The 27,995-nt window shown below is 36.9% G+C and overlaps 1 protein-coding gene across 4 annotated transcripts; it reads left to right on the forward strand.

Moving 5' to 3' along the window:
* On the forward strand, positions 1–27,992 carry LOC146455558 (G-protein coupled receptor 161-like). Of its 4 annotated transcripts, none has more exons than XM_085093989.1 (2): positions 1–92; positions 26,001–27,992. In XM_085093989.1, the coding sequence occupies exon 2, from the start codon at positions 26,107–26,109 to the stop codon at positions 27,118–27,120; it is 1,014 nt and encodes a 337-aa protein (XP_084950115.1). In that variant the 5' UTR covers positions 1–92; positions 26,001–26,106; the 3' UTR covers positions 27,121–27,992. The 4 variants fall into 4 exon arrangements, with proteins under 4 accessions (XP_084950115.1, XP_084950114.1, XP_084950113.1 ...); XM_085093988.1 differs by lacking the exon at positions 1–92 and adding an exon at positions 14,031–14,242; XM_085093987.1 differs by lacking the exon at positions 1–92 and adding an exon at positions 20,675–21,537.
* The last annotated feature ends 3 nt before the right edge of the window (positions 27,993–27,995 follow it).

Genomic DNA, 27,995 nt, shown 5'->3' on the forward strand with positions numbered 1-27,995 from the left:
CAGATCGCAAGCACTACAAATGCATCATCGGATCACATCAACCTTCCAGCGCCGGTGTGAACGTCAAAGTTTGTCAGAAGCATTAGAATTCGGTAAGTACGATAATTCTTGGTTCCCAATGCATTTAGTTTAATTTCTTGGTGAAAAAAAAAAAAACAATAGGAAACGACAGACCGGTAGATTTTTACTCAAGTTACATGCTGTAAAACATGCTGTAAACAGTTAAAGCAATGGAATTGAATTGCTTTATTTCTTCTTGCCATAACAAAGCCCTTGTGAACGAAATTTAAACCGTCCAAAGCCTGAAACATTAAACCAGGCTTCCTTCACATTGAATCAGAGGCGATCCTATATATCGCGACAAGTTGTTCGTTGTTTTTGTTTTTGTTTTTTTTGTTTTTCCTTTTTTTTTTTTTTTTTTCAGAAATCAAGGTGAAAATATACCTTACAAATTCTTTAGAACTGTCTTCCTCCGCGATGTCAAAATGGTGTTGTTAAAAGCTTTGAGAAATGAAGAGAAATTTTGAAATTCATGTTGTTTTTCAACTTGTAATCTTGATTTAAGTATTAAAGGACAGCCTGAAACAACGAAACGAGCTCGGAATGCCGGATATGTTAGAGCATTTCTGCCAAGTCGCCGACATCTCTAACTCATATCCTCATCTTTGATTCCTATCAATCATTTAATCATTTAAATGTGGCTTTAGTGTATACAGATCAAACGGGTCTCCAAGAAGTAACAATTCAGTTTTTTCTTCAGTAAAATTCAACCATATTAAGCTTCTTTTTTTCAGCGCTGAACGCAGTTTTAAACTGAATTAGCGGATTTTTCTTCTGTGGCAGAATTAGTATCTTTAGTTTTTAATCAGCAACATAAACCATGAGAAAGCTACTGATATCATGCAAATATCGTTTTAAATTAATAGAACGCCTGCTATGTTTGAAGCTTTGTTTTATTACTCGGTATCAAGCTGTTAAAATATAAATGAGTAAATATAGTTTTCTTTTAGTTTATAATTTTTAAAAAACGAAATAACTAGAGAACTACAAAGTTTCCCGGCCTTTGGCGTGATTTTAATATCCTCTGCAACTATGTTATGATCCATCGTCAAATTTGACGGAATAGAAATAAATATGGACGCGACTGGAAAAGTATTGCTACCACGAATCATTCAATTTAGATACTGTTTTGAAACATTTTGCCAATATTCAAACCGAAATCAGTTACGAGTAAACTGGATGTACAATACTTAGATTTTCTTCGGTAATATTTTTACACATGCTGAGTCAGAGTGTATCAGTGTCCTCAGTTTTTCCGTTAGGTATGTTGTGGTTTAATGTTTTGGGGGGTTTGAATTTTTTCAAACCAGTTTAATTTTTATGTCCCTTTGTGCAGTGTTCATTACCATAATTCGAGACAAAGAGAAATAAAAATTAAACTGGTTTCAAAATTTTTAAACCCAAAAAATTTTGAACCAGAACAGGAATAATATGAATTTTAAGATTTTCAAGCCTAAAAATAGAAGAAAATATTTACTAAATAACAGCGAATTGAAGTACGACGTCTACTTCCGTGTTTTTTTTATCTTCGTGATAATTTTTTTTAAATCAGATACTCTCATGTAAGAAAATAAAAATAAGAATGTGGTGTCATAGAGTGAAGATTTGAATTGTAATCATTTGAACCATTTCTACCCAAACGTAAACAAATATTTCGAAACGACGTGAATTCTGTCAATGAACAAATCTGTCTTTTTGGCTCTCTCTTTGGCTCTACTGTCAGAGAAACTTTCCTCGGCCGTCGCGAAAACGGAAATTTTTTGATGTGTTAAGTCTCAGTTCAGTTTAGTTCTCTGTGTGTCGAAAAGTTATTTCATGCTAAGGACACTGAAGTTAAGGGACAGTAACATGGCCTCCCGCGGTAAGAGTTCCCAATTACCTCCACATATCATTATCAAGTTTTGAAATAAATTATCAGAGCTCAATCCAGGCGACGGTTAGGCTGCTGACTTTTGCTGTTGCTTTGTATCCTGCTGTTATCCAGACCATTTTCAAATTAAATTAACCGCAGGTGTGAAGATACTGGCGCCTAATGATTGATTAAAGGCACCCTAAGTTATTTAAACAGACGCCGATCGATTTGTTAGTTTCCTCAGTCACTGACTGTGTAAAGTTAAGATGAAGATGATTTTCTTTAAACTTTAGATTTCACAGGAAAAAAAATTCTAAATAATTATAGAACGTGGGAGGACGATCAGCTCATTACTACACACGTTTGTTAAAGACAAACAAACAAAAAATGCAAACAAAAGCCAACTCAGTCATCAACGAAAATATCTCAAATGTAAAATTTGCCCTATTGGTAGACTAAGTAAGTGTGATCAAAAGTTCAATTTTTCACTTTTATTTCAAATTCAGTCTTAAAACATTCAATTTGCTGATGCATTTAAAGAACTTTTTTATATTCAATAATTTCTGAGCTAACGATTTCATTTTATAATAGAAGTTATAGAAAGGTGTAAATTTTCGAAAAACACTCTGCCTTCATGGCCGAAACGTTGTCAAGTTCGAGATCAGCCATTGTAAACATCCTAATTTGCAAACCAAGATTTAAAAATCCAGCACACTCAAATTGAAATACGTTCATAACATATTAAAAAAAAAATGTGTCAAAACAAAGTAGATGGCCTCGTTTATTATTTTCTGTCTAGAACCTTGACACACATAAAGCAATCTACCAGATTGGGTGTTCGATACCTTACTTTTCACGTAAACAATGCAACTGATTCTTGTTTTGTGCTGTAACCATGTTAACTGTAAGAGCTTTAGTCATCAAAATTTGAACTTGATGTACTTCGACTTCAGTCTCCTGAGAATACCGTGAAACGTAATGAGTTTATTTCTTAGTTGAGTAAGGTCTGATGAAGGCTTTCTTGGTTTCTGGATGGAAAAAGGTCGACAAAAAAGCCTCTTAGACCTGGTTTTACTACACTTTTACGACAAGCTTGAACTTTCTAATCATATACGGAGCTAACTTTAAGTGTTAGCCAGGTTGGTACACACAAGCCATAACCCGGAAGCCAGGTCAATGTGGGATTCCTGGCTTTCTCGGGAAGCCTGGTTCCGTGAAAGGCTGGATCGCAACATCACATGGCAGATCAGTAGCCTGCTCACAGGGGTAAAGACCGGAAACTACCTGGTTTGGTCTAGGAATTATGTAATCCAGAAAGTCTGTAAGTACATTTGACTCCGGACTGTGTTTCTTGTTGACTGGCTGGTTCCTAAGCGTTCACCTAAAAATCCTTGAAAGCCTGGTTCAGAGAAAAGAACAACAAGAAGCTTACCGAGACAGAAGACAAACTTTTGCACAGCTTATGCCCTCTGAATTTCTTTTTGGATCGTTCTCGTTCGTGCTAGCATCAATTTTCTAACCTGCGGATAGAATGAGAATACCATGCACGTTAATTTAAAATTATCAATTCACTATATTGCACACATTCTCTTTTCTTTTGCTTTTTTCCTTTCTTTCTTTTTCTTTTAGTCACAGCGAACTTATTATAATTCGGCTTTGCATCACACTGCAATGAGTAACTGACGAGCTTCTGGGGCGTGTGGTGTCAGTGAGTCTTATGCTTCGTTTGCTGAGTGTAGCATTAAGTGCAACATTTTGCACGGTTATGCAAATTGTGCTGTTGTATTAAATTTTGCATTCGTTTCCCGAAAAATTGATGATTAATACTAAACACGCAGGTGATCTAATTAGTAAACTAATTATAGGAAATGTTTTGATGTTGTGCTGCATGTTGTAGTGTGGGCATTATGTGCCAATATATGCATTGGTTGTTTTTATTTCATGTAAATTCTTAAGTGTAACATCGATGAACATAACAGTAATTAGTATTGTGATTAGTATTGTAATTGATAAAGTTCTCTTCATATCGTTAACCCATTCTTTAAACACGTTCAACAACTATGTTTACATAAAAACCAGTGGATATGTCTGCAGCCTCCAAAGCTTATTGTTAGCATTGGTGGCCGTGAGTGTTCATGAACAGTCCACAACATTATTGAAATGTGTTTGAGTAGCTGATCATTGAATCAGGCACTTGGTATCCGGCTGGCATCTCAGTTTTTTCCTCTACGGTCCTGCAAAGTTAATCCCCTCAGACACAAAATCTCAATCTGTCCTGAAACGTTTCCCGGCTCTTCATATCGGCATTCGTTGAAACTTCTGCTCTTATCCCATGTTTTCAATTTATTAAACCAATCACTGATGGCCTATGAAAGGGTTTCTATATCAAAAGTTAATGGATCACTTGGGAAAAGACAAACTTTTTAATAATCCCTCAGTCTGCTTGGTTTTCACTCAAATGACTGGGGAGAAGACCAAAAGCTAATCACTGAAACTGAAAAATCCTCGGTAGAGATGAGGTTTGATTATTGGTACTGCTCCAAAAGTTTTGTCTTTGGATTAAGACACAACTGTTTAAAAAGATGCACATTTCACACAACAAAGAACGTTCGATGACGAGGAAAGACGTTGAGACGAGTTTCTGATAAGAGAATGATGTATTATTCAATCAGGACACAGGCATGTTCGGAGAAAGAAAATCCGAGTTCTCCCAACAGAAGTGCAACCTATTACCTTCAGACGAAGGGGGTTCACGACATTGCGCAGACATGCGCAAGTACATGCTCTCTCTGATAGCTTCGTGCTTATGTCCACCGCCATTTGTAAGCCGAGTGCTTTTCATATTCTGAACAACTTTACCTTCTCTGTTTTCAGTCAGCTGAAATAGCTGCTGTTTCAGAAACATTATACTCAAAACACACAAAATAAACATCTTTCAAAAATATTGTCGAAAAGAATTCGCATGCATTAATTAGTATAAATTATTCTTGAAATTGAAACTTTCAGCTGAAGACTTATTAACAGATTGTACCTCAACTGTCATCAGAGTTGTGCAGAAACTATATACCTTGAATGCAAAGATATTTAGCGTTGAACATTGTTTATCATCGGTCCCGTGGACTACCAATTCGACCTCTCAAATATGAATTACCAATTAGATAAATATTAGATTTGTGAAAGTACGAGAAAATTGAGATCCACGTATATTTGAACAGGAGCTGTAACTAAGTTGAAACAGACCTAGTTACCATAAAACCTAAGCCGTGAGTATCTAGCGGTGGAGAACAATCTCAACTAAAGAAATCTGTTTCTAAAGATTCAACTGGTGGGAAGTTGATAACCACTTCTATTGATTAACCGACGCCAAGTTTACTTACAGTTGTTTATGAAAGTTCAATTTAAGGAAACTGAAACAGTTACATATACAGTTAATTGCATATTAAATCACTTAAATATAAACAGCATTTCGGCAGTTGGAATTGTCCTCCACCCCTACTGACGTAACGTTGTCCTTTCAACCATTGAAGCAGCATCGTTTTAGATGTTTCCCGCCCATCTTTTTCTTATTATCATTGCTTGTTGAGAAGGGCCAGTTAGGAAGCTCTTTTTGGCCTATTCGATAGACACAACAGAAAATCTTGGGAGAGATGGAATCTTCAAAGCAATATACTCTACCAATAACATTGTTTTCGATCTAATTTTAGTGCAGGGCCGTTTAAATAACGATCCCAGATTGGTTATCTGAAAGCACACTGAAAGACACTTAAAAGTGTCTGAGTATAAGTCACCATTCACAAACTAACCATTGTCCCCAAAAGATCCTCAGAGCGTTCCAAAGGATTTAAAAACAGGCTATTAGCTACGAGAATGAAGATTTTCTAATCATAATTGTTCGATAGGCATGACCAAATTATCATGGTGCTCCAGCTCGTAGAACTGAGAAGCACAGGCTGAGGCAAGCCCTGTGTGTTCTTTCCCACCGAAAGTTCCTAACGTAATCTACAAAAGTCTATGTTAATGTTTACGTACAGAGTAAGATTAGAACTTTCTTCTTGTGAAAAGGATATAAAATGCTTATGTGTGGCCAGTTTAACGGAAAGAGAAAAGCAGTACTTTTTTCTGGCCGATAAAGTTTCAACGGCAGCGTTCAGTGCAAAATGAAATTTCATTTTTGTTCCACTTTCTTTGTTGGGTGATCTATTACCAAAAAGTCAAGTAAATAATCTATTATTGTTCTCAAAAAGTTTCTTCTGCGTGATTCAGTCCTAGCAGACTTGGTATAAGCCACTCGACCGAATCGCAACCGCATTAAAACAACAGACAAAACATTATTTAGAAAGCCTGCTTGAGGAAGATGCACAGAATTTGAACTTTCCCTAAAGTTCTTGTTTATTGTCTTCAACCGGAAAAAGCAAGATATATTTACTAGCTTACGAAAACACTTTTAATCAAAACAACAAGATTAAAATAAAAAAACACTAAGAGAGGCGTAAGTTTTTAAATCTTCAGGTAAACAACTGGGTCTGCAAAAAATCTCATTTAAGTTTGTTGGAACAAATGTTCCGAGAGTTTGAGCATGTCTTGTTCAGTATCGTTTTGAGACTTTTGAAGGTTTCAAGTTGAATTTGCGATTGATGGCGAGGTCGCCCCAAACACGTATGCTACTCTGCGTTATCATTTACTCTAACTATTTTTATAGACTTAAATTAAGTATTTCGCTTTTCCTGTTTTTATTTTTTTCCAACAATTTATGTTGGTTATACTCAGTACTGTACATGTACACGATATTTGGTTATTAATCCGGCTCACTTTACAAGTAATACTAGAACAAATAGATAAATATTTTTATGTACACTATCATTTAAAAAATTAACTTTTAGACATTGCGAAATCGCCGAACTTCAATATATAACTTGACCAGAATATTCCAATAATATTTGATTAAAATCTAACCTGGCACACGCGCCAAAGCTGTGAAACAATTAAGCAATATTTTTGTTTTCGAAAGCATGAAAATAACCCTTGCCCCAAATCACATAAGAAATAAATCTATTTTAAAAAAAAACCACTGAAGCCAAATACCATTTTTTAGGTATAATTCTTAGACCAAGGGGCATGTTGATGCATATACAAACAAAAGCTTAAACTATTGCCAATATGTAGGCTTATATGATCTTATTTTATTTTAGAAATGGGTTTAAGTTTGAATGCAAATTTATTAGATCAGATTGATATGAATCGAAGATATTACTTGTGCCTCGAGGGTGTTCTAAAGTTATTATTTAGCCCGTCTTGAAGTGAATTTTTTGCGGCTTTGCCCAGCCAGGTCTTAGTATAACGCACGGGATACCAGCAGCGAAAAGATCCCTAGTTCAAGGGCGCATGAATTGCCTAAACAGCATTCCGTGACCCGCTTCGGTAATAATGTTGATCTGAACATAAAACGATGCCGCAGGGCTAACTACGAGGAATAAACAACAAGGGTGTTAATGTTTTTAAATTGCCGCGCGTGCATTGAATATTACATTATACAACCTTAAACTTCAAGCATTAAAAAAATATTTGATCAATGCTTTTTTTCTCCCTGTGTCGGTAGAATGAATGAGGTTGGACATCATGTTTAACCGTGACAGTTGGACAGGAAGCAAAAAGATAGTAAAGTGCCAAGTGATACACAAATATAATTCAGTTTCGTATTAAAAACTACGTCGCTGTATTTCCGTCAAATCTGCTGTTACCAGATAGTGCGAAATATATGTGAGCTCACTAGCGTTTTCACAGAAAACCGCCGGGCGCTGAAATTAAAGTCTTTGCCAATTCGGAAGACAGTTTGAAAGGTAAGTTGTTAGTTGTTTATAAAGTATGTTGATATTAAGATCTTGAGTCCTTCGTGCGTCAAAAATGAAAACATGATGGTTTAAGTTACAATTTTTCAATCGACTGTTTCTTCTCTGTTTTGAGATAACTTTGCAATTTTTTCTCAATTCTTTGGTATGTGATCATCAGGGATCATTCACGGTGCCTTTCAACGTGTTTATATTTTCAGCGCTACGTGCAAAGTCTCCTGTCATATGCAGTAAAATGCTTGTTGACTATAGCCTTATTTTGCATTTGTGTCATTATACTTTAAGTGAGGAGCAAACCTATAGATCAGACTTGAACTGTGATGTCTTCTTAAAGACACTAAAAGCAAGGATAAACATTCCATTGAAAACTGGAAAAAATAACGTGCATTTTATTTTCAAGAGCGCGCAAGATGCAAGATGCACAACATTTGCAATTGAATTCTGTATTGTGTAATGTTCAGAAAACTTAATATGCGAGACCTTCCCTTTTGAATTCAGTTTATACTTACTTACAGGATGGAAATGGATTGAGGCGAACAACATATTGCGATGGCTAAAATGCTCGAAAAGTGCGGGAAACAATTTTGTTGGTGGAGACAAACTATAGCGAGTCACTGGCGGGCTAGAGGTCGTTGGGTATGATTTAAGTGGTGTCGCCTTAGGATTTCATCCACAGACTTAAAGCGTACGGCAGAACAAACGTGCCACAGGAAAGTACAGTATAGTAGCCCTTACTTTTGAGCACACGGTAGGATTTCATACACAGGCTCAAAAGTTCGAACCACCAGCTGAAACACCTCGCACAGGACGTTAAACATTAAAAATCGCAGTAAAGTAGTGCTCAAATTTGATTTCTGATCCACATTTTAAGTTTCTCCTCATAAATTGAATACACTGCAAAACGTGCGTGTAACGAGAACAGAACCGGTGTAGTAAACGCCAACGGAAGTTTCCGGGACTTTAAAAAACGTATTGTGACGTTCCTTCATTGGAATATGTATCTCTTCGGATTGCCTAAGAAATTCGGATTTAGTCGTAAAGAAAGTATATTTTCAGTTAAAGCACACGTGCAGATCAATCTGTACTAGCTTGCAAAAATATGCCTTTAAAAACCACAAAACGACCTGGGAACAAAGGGGATAACATTTGAAGTATTTTGCTTAAATGTTCTTCGACTTCTTCCATAATGCCCCTGAAGGAGAAACTTTATTGCGGTGATGAATACGTTTGAGACATTAGCCTGCCAAAATGGGTTTTCTGCGCTACTGTTCAGCCCCTAAAGGCAACGGTGATGCAGCTTGATATGTCGACTTGCATGTCATTATACAGTGTAATATTTAGCAAAGAGATTATATTGGATCCCTGAGGATTCGGAAACAGCTTTATATTTTAGCAATTAAGAATGTTGTTAATAGCAGCGGACCGGCCACTAAACAAACAGCGACGTTCCTTTTCGCTAGCTTTTAAAACAAGATATTAATCTGCGGCAATAAGGCGAACTGCCATCACTAACACTATCATGACATAATTATGTTAGTTCCGCTCGATGCAGTTCCCGCAACACTTCAAAAGAACAAAATAATAAAAAATCAAGATTAATTCGTACAGGTAATCACTTGATCTTGAGTGCAATCTGGAATAAATGAGCGCGAGTAAGCGTTTTAATAACATTGAACGAGCCCGCAAGGCGAGTGCAATTCAGTGTAGCCTTTACGAGTGTTCATTTGTTCCAAATTGCACTCCAAATCGTGCGATTATGCGTCAGTAATTTACAAATTTGCAAATTTCTCCAATCTGCAATGGAAATTTTATCGTTTTAATTTGCACCGGAAATTTCTCTTTTTTTTTTTGGCACTGTTTGGGATGTGAATTGTCATACTCTTAGCCTATCAAAATGGTTCAGAAATTATTGAATTTATTTTTAATTTTATTTCTGTTATGTCTCAGTGAAAAACTATAATTCTTAACAACCAGAGAACTTGTGAAAATAAAGGATAAAAACTAAACTTAAAAAATTTAACGTATCTCAAATTATCACGATTCAAACCAAATGAAACACTAACATTTCGACTCAACACACTTCTTCCTATGATTATATATAGAAGCAGTAAATTTCCAAAACAATTGTTACAAATTATTTTTCAAGACCTTAGGTATTTGCAAGGAATTAAAATAACTTAACTCTCAGTTGAGAGGGTGTTTTTGGCTTTTACGATATGCTTGTAACTGGAAAGAAATTCGTAACAATTGCGGCCAAAAAAAGAGAGCTTTGTCTGTCGCAAGCAGTAAGCTACCCAGCCTGAAGCAATTTTTTATCATCAGTGTTGCAATTAAGTTTCTACAACTCATCGCAGCTTAGCTGGTTAGCCTGGCACGACACCTTTACTCTACTTGCGAAAGGAAAGGAATGCAACTCACAGGTTCTGTTTATTTCCTTCTTTTTGTTTGACAATACTCGAGTATAAAGGCGTGTAAGTCTTCTACAAAATTATTCAAATTAACCGAATATCGAAGCGACTTCAATCACACTTGCAACGGTTGCTCAGAACAACACGTTCAAGACGCTCATCATCATCATCATTACTCGCTAGAATTGCTTGAAATTAGAATATTCTACAGTTTTTTTATTAAAAACCCTGTAATCTAAAATTGATTGAAAACAGTTAGACTGAAACAATTATAAAGAACCATGGGCCATTTGAATTTATTCAATTCATCAATTCGTTACAATCAAGGCCGGAGAATAGTTATTCATACCGGACTAAAAATATTTTTTCATTATTAATTAATTAATTTATTTATTTATTTATTTATTCATTTATTTATTTATTTATTTATTTACTTTATATATTTATTTTTACTAAACGGCAACTACAACAACAGCTTATGAGATTGCATTTTACCCCATGTTCAAAATTGCCTTCGAGCGGTACTTAAGGCAAGGCGACTTTCAAGGGAAGCAAAACAGCAATGTAGTCCGTTTTAACGGCTTTTTGAGATCAGTTTCAACGTATTATAATATGATCCTTGTACTGCACTGTACTTGAAATTGTGACTGCATCACTGGCAACTACTCCAATACTTTTATCGTGATAATTAACTGCACATATCATTGAACTTTCCGGTTTCGAAAAGTGATCCAGAAATAAAGTGATAATGGATGAAGGGGAGGGGTCGGGTGGGGGGAGGGGGTGGCTTGGTCACGGTGCGTAGAAAATTGAACTGAACTCATCTGAGCACTTTCTTTAAACACGATGGAGTATTCAGCAGAGCTGGTGGGGTCGTGTATTTACAGATAAAATAAAAGTAAATAGAAATTAAGTATTAACATCAAATCACAAATCTAAAAATATGTTTAAGCGATATGCTATATACATTAAAACTGTGGCTTCAAATTCCTAATAATATATACAATCATCGTCTTTATACTTAATTAAAGCGGCAATCGGATCTAAATTTATCAAACAATTAATATAATGCACGGATAATAAAATGGGCATTTCACATTTTACAAGAAAAGGAGACATTTTCTGTACACAAACTAAAATTACTTGCAAGAATTTTCAGATCGAGTAAAGCACTTGCCTTACAGTATGACTTCCTTTTCATCCATGATGTATTTCCCCCATATATAAGTCTCCGGGGCCAATGAGACTAAATCTCGATCATGCAATATTGTGTGTTAATTAAAAAGTTATAATTGTAGGCTTTCACAAAATAATAAGACATAAACCAAACTCATGTTTCCCAGCGAAATATGCACAGTTCGTGGTATTAAGAAAAGTCACAGCTCAAGACCCTATCACGGACCAAATCACGATTCACGAGAAAAAATAACGCATGCATTTCAAGGGACAAAATGAAGACCATTTATGATCATATATTAAGAGAAGACCCTTTAGCAGGTTCGATCTAGAAGGTTCTAATCGCTAACTACAGGGAACGCAGCTGGGAAAAGTAATTAACAGAACCTAAATAAATATAAAAAAAAATATTGAAGGTTTTAAATTGATCATACCTAGGAAACCAATTCTTTGGCTACGAATTTGTTTTATTGCAGTCTAACAAAAAAAAAGAAAGAAAGAAAGAAAGAAAGAAAGAAAGAAAGAAAGAAAGAAAGAAAGAAAGAAAGAAAGAAAGAAAGAAAGAAAGAAAAGGAAAATATTCTATCGCATCTCTCCGATATGTTATGGCCCTAGTTCAGTAGATTTTAACGTGGGATCCGCTGTAATTGGCTAGGCTGTAGTGGTCTTCCTGCGTAATATTTTTTTTTACGTATTCATGCATATAGATCTGTATCTGTATTTTAGTTAGACGAAGCTAAATAAATAAATAAATAAAAGAAAGATTTCTCGGCAGTCTGGCACCCCTGGTGATTCAGAGAATTACCTTTGCAGTGAAATTTAAAGTACTGTAGTGAATCCATGAATTCCAACTGAGTGCTAGCCCCTGGAAGGGAATGGAAAGCACATGAGGTATAAATAAAATTCCTAGACCTCAGTGGCAATCAACCCAAGACTTCTTGGTTATAAACCATTGCTCTACCGAAATAGCTACGAGGCCAGACGAGAATATCAAGGTTACAATGTATGTGGTACCGCGTAGCTCGAATGCCGTGCACAAATAGTAAATCGGAGCATCTACTCTACAGTGAAAGTTAAGGCGCTGAGCTGAGGTGAGCCCATGAATTTCCAACTGATCGTTAACCCTAGGAAGTCTACGAAGGAATAGGAAACCTCACGATATTGATGAGAAACACCTTTCCGTTGTAAACTGTTTTACCGTACTTTGTTTGCTACTCTAAACTCATGTAAGTGAGAGGCTCAAAGGTCTCACTGTTTGACGGGAAAAGCTGTTCTCTTCCAACTGACTGTTGTGCACTTCCTCAATTCTGGCTATCTAGAACCCTTTTCCCTATGGTGTTGTGTTATCATGATGTGTGGTAAATTACCAGCAGTTTTCTCAAAGCTCTCACTTAACGTAAGCAGAAACTTGTTACCGATCGCCGATATCGCTACACAGTAATTTACTACAACCTACCTTGAGCTTTATGCTATTTAGAACAGTTAGTCATTTACAGCTGATACCACATTTTGTTCAGTACCCTTAACCAATGGACACCTAAAATCTCTCACCATCTCGAAAAGCAAAAAATGGCGTTTCTCTGGGGTAATAGTCATGAACGGTTGTTATTTATAACTCTGAAAAATGAAATCCTTTGTGGAACGTCTCGAGACCTTAAATTACGAGCACAGTGTTCATTGAACGTTGAAACCCTTAGAAGATTATAATTAACAAAGATGATGGGATAGTTTGCACAAAATGTTTCAAGCGACAGCAAACGGAATTAAAAACACTTTTCCTCGGGTTTTCTGAGAATTTTACCGAAACGGACCCCAGGAATTCTACTGGTGGATTTTTTTTTCTTAGTACAGCTTGCACAATTAAATTGCAGCGATTTTAAGTATAAGTTTTAAAAACCAACAAAAAAGGGAATCGCACTGGGTTTTGGTAGTTGTGTTCTAATTTCTCAAACCATAATTACTGTTGTATCCAGAAAACATGTTGCCAAGATATACACTGGGGTGAGACGAAAGTGTGACGTAACAATGACGTAATAGTCAGAAAACGCCGTAGCATCGAAATGGAGGGGATATTGCAAGCAAAATACGAATGTAATAAGTACGACACTCCTTCAAAATTATAATTTAAAGGGTGGAAGAGGCTTTTTGTAAGCTTGCGAATCTTGCATGATTTAGGTAAGAAAGCTAACAACATAGAGGATATCGATAAATTAAATATCCTAGAAGTTTATTTTAAGCAAGTGATGGTTTTTAACGCGTAGGAAGAGCAGGGGTTTTCCCCGTGTTTATTTTGACTTATTTATCTTGTAAGAGAGCAATACTCTTGTAAATCGTTTAATTTTTTTTCCTTTTCCGTCGTCGTTTTCCTTTATGCCGAATAATAAAACAGTCTAAAAAATAACACAAGAATTCTGCAATCGTAGAACTTTTTAAGCTTTCTTTTCACGATATATATTCAGAAACTGCTCTTCCCAGCGTTTTCTCTGAACAAATTTTCTAAAACCTTGCGTAATGAACTTTTAAAATTAGACTCGTGACTCACCTAGATCGAACGTATTATTTTATCTTCCGTAATTGAGATTGAATCTCTAAGAATAAAAAAAATAGTCGATGTTTTTTAAATTAACCACGCTATTATAAAAGAAGACTGACGCTATCAGCTTCAGTGCAATGCTATTATCAATTACGACAGTTCTCATAAAACACTGTCAGTCATATGATTGCTTTTCGTCAAACTGTGCCAATACAGAAAAAATATAATTCAAGAAGTTGTCATGCCAAGGAGACATATCCTCGCGATCTTCAATCAGCACGCCGATGTTTGGCTCTTGATGATTTTAAAACGTCCGATGAAAATCCCAAAGGCTTAGATATGCACGGTTTCGCCGACTAAAAAAAAGGTATGTTATCGTTGAACAAGATCATATATATATATTCTCTTGTTCCTTCTGTTGCCTTTGACTTGCCAATTTTCTGTCGTTCTTTGTTTTATTTGCGGTTAGGCACGTTTTATTTGTTATGTACAACTTTTCGTTTCTAACTTTTTCCCCAACAATAAAACAATTTCGATTTAAATGTATCCTGTTATGATCCCCTTACGGACACACCAGCGAAGAGTTTTAAGAATAATACTTTAGATGTCTTCAGTTTTCTGTTTTCTATGATCGTATTTGGGCCTTGGCCGTTTGGATATTTGTTTACGCTAACAGCCGGTTTCATCTGTTTGGTTACCTTAGCTGAAATTTTAAGAGCGTATAACGTTTTAAGGAACAGTGCCAAATCCGCTGAATTTACAAGACGCTGTTGGCTTTCCGAAAGTCTTGCCTGGCCCTATATCGTCAACCAAACGGCATTTTTTGTCCCTTTGAAAACAAGAGCGATTAATATATTCATGTTACGTTACACCATAGAAGAGAAAACACTAAGTTTTTCTTCTTAATCAAACCCGAATTTTTGAGGTAGGTCTTCAAATGAAGGAATCGTTTGATGCTTCTGTCCTCTCTTATGGCAAGGGTACCCTATTATAAAATAAAGCACAAGTCGATTCATGATTAAGGGAAAAGTTTAAAATAATACTAATATTGATAATAATGATTTGTAGAAGCTTTCAAATAGACTCGGTCAAAACTATATCGTGATCAATGAATGGTCCCCAAACATTTCTTGTTATCGAGTTTGAAAAAAAAAACTATTACTGCTTCACGGATAAAAACACTAACCAATTTTGTAATTGGTAGAGGGAGAGTCCAAACCTTATAGCCCTCAGTTGCTAAAATAATGTTCGCCGCTAGTTCGGGAAATACTAGAGATGCTTCTAGTAATCCCGTTTTAAAAAGCCTCAAAGGAAATCCTCCCTGCTCCGCTAACAACAGCAGAGTTATACAGATCGCTGTTCAAAATGGAGAATAAACCAAACGTACAGAAACCGCCCTTGGCCTTTAGTTACTGACACAATCAAATATACTACTAAAAATTTGTAAAAATCAAACGAACTCCAAGAAAATAAAAAGAAATTAGACGTGAACTTGTTATACTAACTTAATTCTTGTTTTTCTAACAAACACCTCGCTAGGTAAAAAGGTGTGATAAAAAATGTTATATTATATTTTAAAAATTTCAATACGAAACCTTCTAGAATTTTAAATTAGGAATATACCGACCAAAAATAATATGAAATGCACCTGCTATACCAGTGATTGTTGTGGTGCTTTAAAAAGCTTTTTGTAATATATTTTTCGATGACAGCATCAAAAGAAATATTGAACCAATGTCATCTCATTTGTTTATAAGGAAATTTGATCAAATAATTCTATTAGTTTCACTTTCAATCCTTTGGCGAAGGTAAATAATCTCACCAAATTAACAGCAAAACCTGTAAACCTCATGATTCATTTAAACGTTGGATTAAAAAAAGAGAAAACTCAATTTTCTCATCTGCATATTGTAATGCCAAAACTTCATGTTTAATTGAGTAGTCTCAGGTTATGGAACAGGTACATTTGAAAGATTCCTAGTTATTTACTGTAGAATACCGATTTTTCGAACATTTAAGGGAAACTGAATTTAATTCGAGGAACCTGGAGTTTCAAAAATCGGAGGTAAAATTCTGACCGACGCCAATCTCAGGGAAACAACTTGTGGTTCGAAAAATCGGGAGTTTCGAAAAATCGAGTTAGGGCTCGAATGATCGAGTTTCCACTGTATAAGGAAAATTATGAAGCACAAAAAGTTCAGTGATAATTTTAGTCGTATAAACTGACATCTGCTTTAACAGAAAAAAAAACTCAGTAGGATTTATTCATAACAAGAATTGATGAATTTTACTCAAACTAATTCTGGTAAGGTTTAAAGTGTGTCAAAGTTTAAATTTGTTCTCGGAAAAAAGGGAATAATTAATCAAGCTTCAATAAGAATGTTTTTATTATGAAACCTGTAGTAATGAGTCAAAAAATGTCTCCGGTCCGAATCAATACATACTAAGAGGTAAAAAAACTAAGTGATGCAGAAAATAGAAGTAATTATTCTTTTTCTTAACTAGAGAGGGCCCAGCTCGTTTTCAAAGGACAAAAGGGTGGCGTCCTAACTTGTGTATGGTAATGTTCTTTCAATTTTTTATTTTGTAATTCATATGATTAATGTTCAGCTCATTTTAGGCCAAAAGAAGCTACATTTATGAATTTTTAGATGCGATTTTCGTCATAGAAAACTTTAAAATCGAGGCTTTTGGATGAGAAGTTCTTCTTTTGCCCCAGTCAGGCAATGCATAGTTTATTATGCATTTTCCATCACTTCTTCACAACCAACTTTCATTCTTGCTTTTTTGTCAGTTTCCGGGGACCATCAATACATAAAACGAAAATTACCGAGGGAGAAAGAAACTAAAGATAATTAACATCTTACAGCGTAAAATGTTCGGATCGAAAGTATAAATGTTTTGTGAAGAAATTGGTTCAGCGCCTAGATATAAAAAAAAAGCTTATTGAGCTGTACGAAAAGGACGCTTTGTGGGATCTGATTGACATATAATTTCATGTCAGGTTGAAACTAAACTAAGCGGTGTTTGATAAACACCTCGCCGAGTAAACACGGATTGATCGCTTACTTACCCCGGGTAAACTTGTCAAGAACCCATGTTGAATTGATTGCTTCATCTTTTACCGAGGATTTTGAGAATAGTTATTTATCAGTGATATTATCAATCGTTAAATTTCTTAGTTAAATCCACCACATTAGCTGTCTATCACTTGTTTCCCACGGAATACTGTTTGCAAACAAGAGTGCCGAACCAGTTTGTTTTGTTATTTATTTATTTGTTTGTTTACTCTTTGTTGTCCAAATAAATGAGGTTTCAATTGAAAACCAAAACCTTTTACAATTACGCCAAGAAGGCTTTGCTTGCAGGCCACAATCATTTATAGACCTTGGCGGGATGCCATGTTGGACTAAAAAGCAAAAAATTGGAGCGAGTTTACCGATACCCATTCATGCATCAGCCTTACAACTGTTTTGTCCGTGGAGCTTGAGTAATCGTGGTCTATAACACAAAAAAGGTTCTTCTTTGCTGTAAGGTGAATAATTCTTCTCTGCCCGTGTCAAGTTTCCAGTGTGTAGGTTGAAACCGTGTTGAGTTATTCGACAAAATGCGACCGCACACAAATTAAAATTTGGGCGTATCGTGCACGCCGTGAGCGTTTCAATTTGCGTTTCAATTTTTTCATGCATTTCTATGTAAATTTTTTCGCGCGAATATGAAATTTGTAAATTTCATCGGATAACTAAGCACAGTCTCAGTATAAAAAGAGGAAATTTTTCATGAACAGGGAAAAGTTATTCCCGTTTCAGCACACGGGAGTCATTTTAACTCCAAAGACCGCGATTTGGCAAACTGTGTGCAAGGAACGGTATAATGGAATAAGTAACCTCGCCTCTTTTTTTTTGCCTTTCTGATCCAAGATGGCGTCGTTTGTCGTGACTAGGTATATTACTTATCTCCTTCTGTTTAAGGTGATTCCCGCGAAATAAAAGTTGTCGTGAAAATTTTCTCAAACTTTCTGTGATTGTTCACTACTACGTATTATTTCGAGAAATGAAATAAAAAAAGACAGGTCACCATGTCTGCGGAGAAAGTACGATCCGCTCAATTTACCCCATTATCGCTTGTAATATTTGCTTCCAAAAATGAATTTATTTGATCAGTTATTGCCATGTCTGGAAGTAACAGAAGTTACATAGATAAAACACGACTTAGAAAAACGTTAGACACAATGTATAAAGCATAATCGGCAACTAAAAGTGAATTTCTTGGCAGAGAACCAAAATATGAAGCAGTATCGACCCAAAACGCTTCTTGCGTGCGAGTTCTCAGTATCGCTATTTTATACCCGCGAGTGGTGGGTAAGCTCGTATTTCTGGCAATAATTATTTTTTCTGTCGTCAACTTTTCTTGAAATTCTTAAACATAAACAAGATAATAGCTAAGTAAAAATAACAGAATAAAAAAGATAGGTCACAATGCTCGTTTAGGAAGAAATAGGCATTTAGTTATTGACTAGGCTCAGCATATTTGAAAACAGACTATGTTTTCAACGCGCGCGCTAAGCGCGCGCTATTGACGCGAGAAATTATGCGCAGAATATGCGCAGTAAGAATGCGCAATGCGATACAATGGAATTATCTTAATATCCTTATTATTAATGGTCCGCTTACAGTTTATTTACCTAAAGGGAAAATAAGACCGCCCCTCTGCGAACTTTAATAATAACAACGTTTGATTTGAGGGGAAGTAGGATGGCCCCACTAAAGTTTAATTTGCCCTTGTACATCGGCCGAGGACAATATTTGTTTTCTTGTAGAAATATACGGAAATTAATTTCATTAACAATTTAACGCACTAACATGATGCCGAATTTGCTGGTGTTGTTTTCTCCCACGCTGGTAAATTCACAATAAACTGGGTTTCGAATAGAAACATACTGCACATTTGCATTTCATGATCAGGAAGTTGCATTCGCATGCAAATAGGACAGTATCAATTTGCCTACCCAGCTTTTCAGCGAAATTTCTCGCGTTTAATTGCTTTTCTGCAGATTTTTGAGTAAAGCTATTTGGTGTGCAGTTTAATTTTGTACAAGTTGATTTGTTCCTGTAAAGAGCTCACAGATTCTCTTACGTAACAAGGTTCGATTTGAACTGTTATGAGCCAGTATTGTTTATTAAAGGTGGATTTCCACCTTCACCTAAAATTCTATGCGCGTATGACGCGCTTACGAACGTAAAAAGTTGAACGGCGCTCAACTTTTTCCGCTTAGGAAGCCGCTGTTCATACATCATTCCTTATTTCTATTTATTTAAGTACGTAAAGCCAATCAATTTTATTAAAGTTTATACGTCCGTATGCACGTAGAATTTACGTGGCAGTACAAATTCCACCTTAAGCCTACAAAAGCCCCCGTTATAACAGCTAGCTATATAAACATGATAAATGGCTGGATGACATGCGAAAAAATATGCGATATAGTTCTCTATAGTTCTTTATGGATCGTAAACTGAGTCGGATATTTATTTATCCTACCGACCAAAAAAATTCTCTACCTTATTCGGGAGCTAAGCATTTTTGGAGCGATTTTACAGTAATCTCAAAGATTGTGACGTAGCGTGCCTGGGATTGTGAGCATTATCCATTTTTCATCCTTTATCGAATCTACACTGTAGAATAAAGAGATTTTGTTCTAGCAGAAGCTTGTATAATATACTGCGTCTTTACGTTCACTCTGTCAGTTTTATCGAGTCCTTAGACCAACAAAAATAACACCACTGAGAAGGGAAAGTACTCAACGTTCTCATTTCTTTGTTATGATGGAGCAGGGGACCGCTTGTAGGTCCGTTTGGCGTACATAGGATATTTATCAAAACTTTCGATTTTCATCGGTTATTACCGGATTTTAAAATTAATTGAATTTGTAATTTCACGCTCTTGAGAGTAGAATCCCGCAAAGGATTTTACAGAAAATAACTGAGGAATTTAGCTGTGTTAGAAAGCATCTAGTTGCGTTTTGACATTTCCATACATTTGTCTGCGAACCAGCCGTGGACTGCATGCTACTAAAAATAGTTCGCGAGAAAAAAATACGGAAATGTATGGAAAGTTCAAAACACGACAGGACGCGTTCTGGCACAGCTACATCCCTTCAATTTTTTTTCTCAAAATCTTTTTCCTAGTGCCAAAAGATTCCAATTCATGAATTTTTCAGAAGCGATGTTTTATGAAAATTAATTGACATCGGATTTTCATACAAACACTGTTATTTCAAGACGTGTTTGCCTACTCGTCAAAATGGCGTCAAAATCCGTGATAAGGCCTATTAACAGGATACTTGAAAGTCAACACCAACCCTGCTAACTCGAATTAATTTTGGACGTCAACTTCTTATGAAATTAACAATATAACTTTTTTCATCTAATTAATTTATCGATGCTGTTTTGTGTAGAATAATATGTAGTTCTCTCCTCTTGGACCTCTTGAAGCCAGCTTCATTTATAATCCCCTCCCCTCTCCCCTACTCACTCCACAGTCACCTGGTGAGCTCTGAAGAGAGTTGCACTCAGAATTTGATTCCGTAATTTAGATACTTCCATTTGTTACTAAAAGCAGGTGACACGTGACTCAATCCTTTCGCTTTTCGCTTCGCTTTAGGACATGTAAGAGTGTAGTCCGCTCATTCGATAAAATCTCTAATAAATCGGAAGAAAAAAACATTAATTAGGTTTAGTTCATGATGTCGACGGGAAATATTCATAAAATTATTAATAATTATTCACCAAATATGAGGTGGATATCACTATTTACTATCCATCCAAACTTATTATTCAAGGCATTTTAACACCGACTTCCCAAATATGGTCATAATGCACTCAATATTCGTCATCAATACACAGCAGATATGTGTGATATAAATAATTTTGCGTATCGGGGAGAAAAATGATAGAGCGCTTTCAAACAAGTAATGACCTCAGAAGATCGTTTCCAGCTTTTTCGCTATAAAACTGTGCTTTGTTATCAATGTCAGTTGAATAATAAAGCAATTATCCTGCTCAATCTTGCGGAACATTCCCCGACTTTAGCCATCTCGGCCTACGGACCCGTCGGCTAAGCATCAGGCGATATTTCCGCGCGATTTCACAGGATAATTTTCAAACACAGGCGAATGCATATCAAAACAAGTGCAAAGTATTTTGGCATTTGGCATTGCTATCTTCAGGTACGTGGATTACTGAAAAATAAGTCGAAGTTTGGTTTCCATGATGTACAACTCAAACAAACTTTCGTTCCTTATTTTTCCCTCTTGAGTATAATTTTCTCCGGCAATGAACCAATCATTTAAAGGCAATTAGTATCAGTGAAACACAGTCCAGACCTGTATGAGGACTTGGCGGCAAATATCATACGATCTAAGTGATTAAAGATGAGCACTGCTTGATGAAATATTTATTATTACGCGTTTATGAATTATCCATGGTTAGCGGCATGTTTGAGAGCCAATTGTTAATTTCAACACCAGGTGAAAGGCGTTTTACTCGCTTGAACTGAGTATTGCGGGAAAAAGGTTCGCGCGCCAAAAGTGAGATGTGATATCTTGAACAATTTTCTGCTTGTCATCGTGTTCACGCCTTTCAAGTTGTTTCCGGGATTGAATAGGTGAGAATGGTTGTCGTTTTTTTTCGATTCTTCACACCCCAATGTTGACTTCTTCCATAAAGGTGGAACTTTATTTGCAGCATTGTGCTAAGCTTAGTTTTATATACAGCAAGGTCTAGTCTTTGAAAAACTATATTTCACAAAAACGAATGTATCCATTTAAATTGTTTCAGAGTATTGGGAAGAAAAATGCGTTTTTAGGTTGTGCGAGTGTAAAGGACATTAAAACGTATTTTCCTAGCACAAGGTAATTAAATATCTTCTATACAGAAGAAGAATAAGAAGAAGGTACCTTCTCTTACAAAACAATAGATATTAAAAATTAAGAAGCAGAGCTTCATGCATTCACATGCTAAGGCAATTAACTTTATTTATTTGGCGCTTTTAGATGTGTTCATTTGGCTGCTGCATATCACTAGGAGGCACTTAATATTTCAGATTAATCTTGCACTCGTAAAATATAAATGTTATGTATTTTCGTTTGAGCAGAGATGTACCTGTCAAAAGGGGATCGAAAGGTACAAACTCACAGTGTAAGAAAACTGTTCTTGTACTTAACAACAACGCTTTAAACATTCCCGCGAAGTCATTTGCCGTCCAAGACGGAAAAAATTAAATCAGACGGTAGCACCTGCTTGCACGAAAAATAAACACGAAAAATAATTTTCTTTTTTGGGGGGGGGGGGGGAAGGTTTTTTTTATTTTCAATTTCTTTCAAAAGGTCTAGCCGTACGGCGCTGTGAGTGCTGCTACGGACGGTAGAAGAGAAAACCGTGCCAGAGCTGGTAAACGAAGAAAACTGACTGCCTAGGAGCAAAACGTTTTTTTCTGTTTGATTTTATCTGTTTTCTAAAGGCCTTAATTAATCACCTGCGATCTATGCTTTCTTGTGAATATTCAGCACGTTATATTTACGATTTTACCAGCGTTTGTTTCTCATTCGAAAGAGGCAGTACGTTTAAAGCCGGTTCAATGTGTAGGCCGGCTGTCGGGCGAACTAAGCTTGCATTTAGTCGAGTTAAAGAGTGCGCTTATTGTAGTTAAATTGAATTCAAAACTGGAAAAGCTTGACTTTATTGTCATGTCCGAACTATAATAAATGACCGACAGGAAAAGGAAATTTTTATTAAGTGAATTTATGTACATTCTACCAGCGTTGAAACAACAACGACGAATTATGTTTTAAAATTCGTTTTAGCGCTAAAGAATCTCTTCTTTAGTCATTACTAGACCGCAAAAGGGTTTATGGTTTATAGCTAGCTAATGTACGCAATTTTAAACCTTCTCCCCCCCCCCTCCCCCCCTTCCCCTTCCCTTTTGTAAAACTTGCTGAATCGTTTCTCTGCCTGAGCCTTGATATGTTTTCTTCTAATTCTTTTAACTAACGCTTTTAGTATTTAACAATTTGTACTTGTTTAAAAGGAATGAATGTCAAGAGCGTCGATAAAGGTCGGATACGTCGTTGCGGTTTACTCCGAATTCCTGTTTATACCTAACAAAACTTTATCCTATGACGCTCTCTTCCCCCCGATCGGGTGAATTAAAGATCCAAGGACAGACCAAACATTCGACTTAGGATTTGCTTAGAATGCGTTTTGTTCTAGATAAAACGACAACTGAAACTCAGTCTATTTAAAGGTAATGCTCTTGTTATTGCGAAAACGCCACCAGTCTAATCGATTCAAGTGTTATGTTAATACAAATGTGCTGGGAAGTCATTATTTTAAAAACTGAAGGAAGGCATCTTTTCTCTCCTTTCTATTGTTATGAAATTGGAGATGACTGCACGCAAGCGTTAAAGAAACTCAAATTTAGGTTGCGGTGAAAAGCCAATTTGATTCTGAATGGGAGGAAAAAGCCTCTCGATCGAGAACAATTCGATTTCGAGAGCGTTTAATTTTGTCAAAGAATTGTGTTCTCTAACATTGTGAGCTTACTTGCTAGAAATTTCTCATCAGTGCTAGTTTGTTCTCTGTTTTTTTCGATTATCAGAGATAAGCCGGCGATCGATCGAAGCATATACGGATACATACGTTCATAGATCCGCCATAGATAGCGAACTGGAATAATAGAGGTGTAAAGAGCAAGCGCACAAATGACCAACAGGAAGAGCTTAATGGAGATATTGGAGCTCAGAGGCTACTCATTTCCTTACGCCGCTTAAATGGAATCGAATTATCGACAAGAGAGATAAATTGGCAACTTTCTTTCTTTGTAGGATTTCTTCATGCATCTTTCCGAACATCTGAGTTTATTTTCGAGTGGTAGAGGATTTCAGCGCGGTCGATACCTATTAGCGGCAACTTTCAATACATCGAAACCCAAATTGACTTCCTTGAAATGGGGGATTTAGTAAAGTTGAGTGCTTACATAAGCTTTCGGGTAAACGCTATACGAATTGGATCGTTTTAGGGCTAGTTTCGTCGAAAACAAGGCATGTCTTGGCCACTGCTCTAGAGAAAGGTATGGATAAAAATTTGACCGGTTTAGATCTCGAATGGTAATGTGGCACGCTTGTCGAGAGCAACCACCGTCATCGCCATTTTATTCTGGTTATACTGCACGTAGCACAAGGCAATTAATTAAGAGCATGACTCCCACAGATAGGATGCTAGTCACGTCCGTCAAAGACACAAAGCTTTCGCTAACGGTTCTTCGCAACGCATTCACAGATGGCTAGCAAGTATCCTCAACCGCTTGCGTGTTTGTCTCAACCGCGTTCAAAGCCTTATATTGGTAGGGCTGAAAATGTTCAACAGAAAAACGCTGGTTATAGGTAGGCCAAATTATGACGGCAAGAGACAATATAGAGTAAGGTTTCCTATTTCAGGAAACAACGCCACACTACCCAAAGATTAATAAGCCTCGTACCACTGACCGACTTGGAAAGACCGACAACTAACCGCTACACCACCGCAGAACTCACATGTACGGTCCGCTTCGTAGATTCGGTGCAAACCATACAACAGATAACTAGGGTTCTTGGTAGATATGGTCGAGGGTGTTGCCTACGGCTATAGAAAGTCCATGCAATTGCGCCGGTCTATCGTTGGAAAGATACAGTGAAAATTTTGTTTTTGGGGCCACTTTCTTTTGACCTAAGCCGCGTGAAAAAGCTTGCATCGTCATTTTCTTGTATTAGGAACACCTTCAAACAACCATGTTTTGGACTATACTGATCCGTTAGGGAACGGATTGAGAGGGTAGTATTGTATCTGTACGTCTTCCATCCACCGTAGGCCTGGCCCCGGTTGTCCAAAGAGCGCTAACTCTACCCAGTACATTAACCGCTACCAATACATTTTATCCACTGGATAGGGACAGAACAGAGCACCCCACTCACCCGGCCAGCCACTCAGTTATCCCCTGGTAATTATCGACCGTGCTACATGCCAAGAAAATCGGATCGTTATAGTTATCTGACAACAGGCGCATACGTAGAACAAGTGATTGCCAGTTTTGCATGATTGTTCTCTAAAATAAAATTTCCGGTTATTCGTCATCTCAGAGCTCGTTGGAAACGTGGCGACTTTCAGGCGACGTGGCTATGTCATTTAAGTTTTCATAAAGTTTTTATGATGATTACACTGTGGTGTTAATTTGAAACGAAGGCCTAATGACAGCTTAATGGCAAGAGTCCATTTGTTGAAACTTTAAACTTCATCCGATGATAATGCTTAAAGTGCTTTTAACAATGATTGTCAAAATTCTCCCACGCGCTGATTGGCTCGTAATTATTGTCTATAAGGTTTTAGACAATAAAAATGAAGTCAGCTATGACGCGTTCACTTCCTCAACAGAAAATAAAGCCAATGCTGCCCTTACTTTTTCCTTTTCATTTTATTATAAAACAAAGCAACGGCAGTTTCCTATGGTCTATACTCTTGTAGACCATAAAATGTTCAAGACTTGGCAGTGAAACCACTCGCCCGCGCCTCGAGGTTCCACTTGAGTTTTGAACGACGCCATTTTATGGCCTATAAGAGCATCGACGATAGAAAACTGTCGTGGATTTGTTAAATAGTTAAGGCGTTTTTTAAAAACAACCCCTTGCCTCCTACTAGTAAGTAGAGTTACAGAATGTTAACTTTTTGAAGTAGCCAATTGCAAGTAAAATGTAGAAAAATGGCCAAAGAAGCGTGTTGTCAGTCTTTTTGTCAGTCTCCATGTTTTGAAAAGTTATCTTAATCGTTGCCTCCTGTGCTGTTTAATCAAGATTCAAGCATACCAGGGAAATCGCACGCTCAGCCACGAAGAAAAGATCTTACGTTTTTGTTCAGCTGTCACGCTTACCTCAGCTTACGCTAAGCTTTGTCGCTTGGCTTTGTCACATTGTTACACTGAATTAACTATTCGGCACCAGCAGGAAAAACGTTTGGGAATTAAACCATTAAGATCTACACATAAATGTTTCATCACTTTTTACTAACAAAGTACTTAATTTTGTTTCTTTATGTCATCAGGTGTTCAAGCTTTACGGAAAAAAGAAACGGTTACACTATTTTCTTCAAGGGCAAGCAAATGAAGAAATCCTCTTAGCTGACTACATGCACAAAGACTAATATCACCATGGTTACACCTCTTGTTGTTGTAATCATTTTGATGATTGTACTTATAGTCATCGGAAACTCAACCATCTGTTATATCATCTATCGCGTGAGGCGTCTCCACTGCCCTTCCTGTCTCTTCCTGGTAAACCTGGCTATTAATGACATCCTGGTTGGAGTATTCCTGCTACCGTTTGGCGTTGCTTCAACAATTAAAAAATCGAACGTCTTAGGGAAGACCGGGTGTGGTATCATTGGTTATTTCCAGCACGCCTCTAGCACCGTTTCGGTGCTAACGCTGTTGTCAGTCAGCATCGACAGATATCTGGCAATAATTATTCCTCTCAAATACAAAGGCTGGGTCACGCGGAATAAGACCGTTCTATCTATAATTGGCATTTGGCTGTATGCGCTGATCACAGCGTGTTTTCCTCTCCTGGGCTGGAGCGATTATAAGTATATTCCGGGAGTATGGCTGTGTGAGACTGACTATCACACGTCCGTCAGCTTTACATACTTTAAACTAACCACGATGTACTTCTTACCATTGGTTTCCATCATTTTCATATATAGCAGTATACTGCGGGTAGCCTTGCGGCATTCCAGACAAATAGCACGCGAAGTCGAGGCTCTGCGTCGAAGAGAGCTACCTCCCGTTCTTGAGCCGGAGTCGGCAAGGAAAGGGTCAGCGATGGTGGTGTCAGGACAATATTGCGTGCGCAAACCTCATTCCGCTCTCCGAGCGGAAATCAAGACTGCGATAACGCTGGCATGTATAGTTGGAGTTCTGTTTATTTCCTGGGCACCGCATATGGTTGTTAATATCTGGTCTTTTCATTCAGGAGTTCGCGCGCCTGTGTTGTTACAGTATGTGGTATCTGGACTTTACTATGTTAACGGAGTCATCAATCCATATCTTTATGGATATTTGAATAGAATTATCAAACGAGAATTTAAAATGCTCTGGTCAAACGCGAGTAACTTTTGCGCGAGGATTAGAGCGAAACAAGTTCACCCCAGCGAGATTAGTACATAACCTTAGCTGGAATTCATGAAAAGTGAATTCATAAATTATTTATTGGATGCAATCCAGAGACAAACATGACCTTTTTTAATCACAATTACCGTAAGTATCAAGTCTTATTACTTTGGGCTTTGTAGACAGTCTCTTACTCGTTTCAAAGAGGTATTCATGCAGTGTTTTTGTCTAATAAAATAAATTACTTTCCTTGATTACTGTAACTTTGTCCTTTACTAATTGGTCGTGTTAATCCTTCACTCAGCTTACTAATTCCCAATGAGCTGTTTCTAGATATTGTCTTGACCTGTTTTAAACGGTTACTTTGTAAAAGGAAATCACCCCAAAATATTACGCTGCAAGCAAAGATCCCTTCGATCTCCCTAGAAAAATCGGGAAGAGGATTTAATATCGAAGGGATCTCTGCATGCTGGGTACTTAAAATATAATTACAAATTAAATGGCCTGCCAGGTAATTCAATTTCTAAGGATCGTAGGATACTGACTGCAGGATCTTGGCATTTATGTTTCATTCGCGGTCCATTCTTGCACTTGTCTATGTTCTCCTTTGTCATATCATTTTATTGCTAAAATTTAAATTAGAATTTAATGTCAATAACATTGGGAGTGCTTGCGCAATCTCCCGAGCCAGAGGCTCATGATTAAGTGCTTGATAATAATCCAGATCGAATTGGAATTTGGAAATGTTGGTTTTTGAGGACAGGGGAAAACCAGAGTACCTGGAGAAAAACCTCTCGGAGCAAGGACGAGAACCAACAACAAAATCAACCAACATATGACGCATTCAGGTGGGAGGCGAGTACTCTTTCCAGCGCACCATCCCTGATCCCCTCACTTTCTAAACTGGGTGAGTCATTTTGTAAATGCTTTTG

The sequence above is a fragment of the Pavona decussata genome, unplaced genomic scaffold (genome assembly GCF_977016875.1).
Source record: "Pavona decussata unplaced genomic scaffold, jaPavDecu1.1 SCAFFOLD_272, whole genome shotgun sequence".
NCBI classification, from domain to species: domain Eukaryota; kingdom Metazoa; phylum Cnidaria; class Anthozoa; order Scleractinia; family Agariciidae; genus Pavona; species Pavona decussata.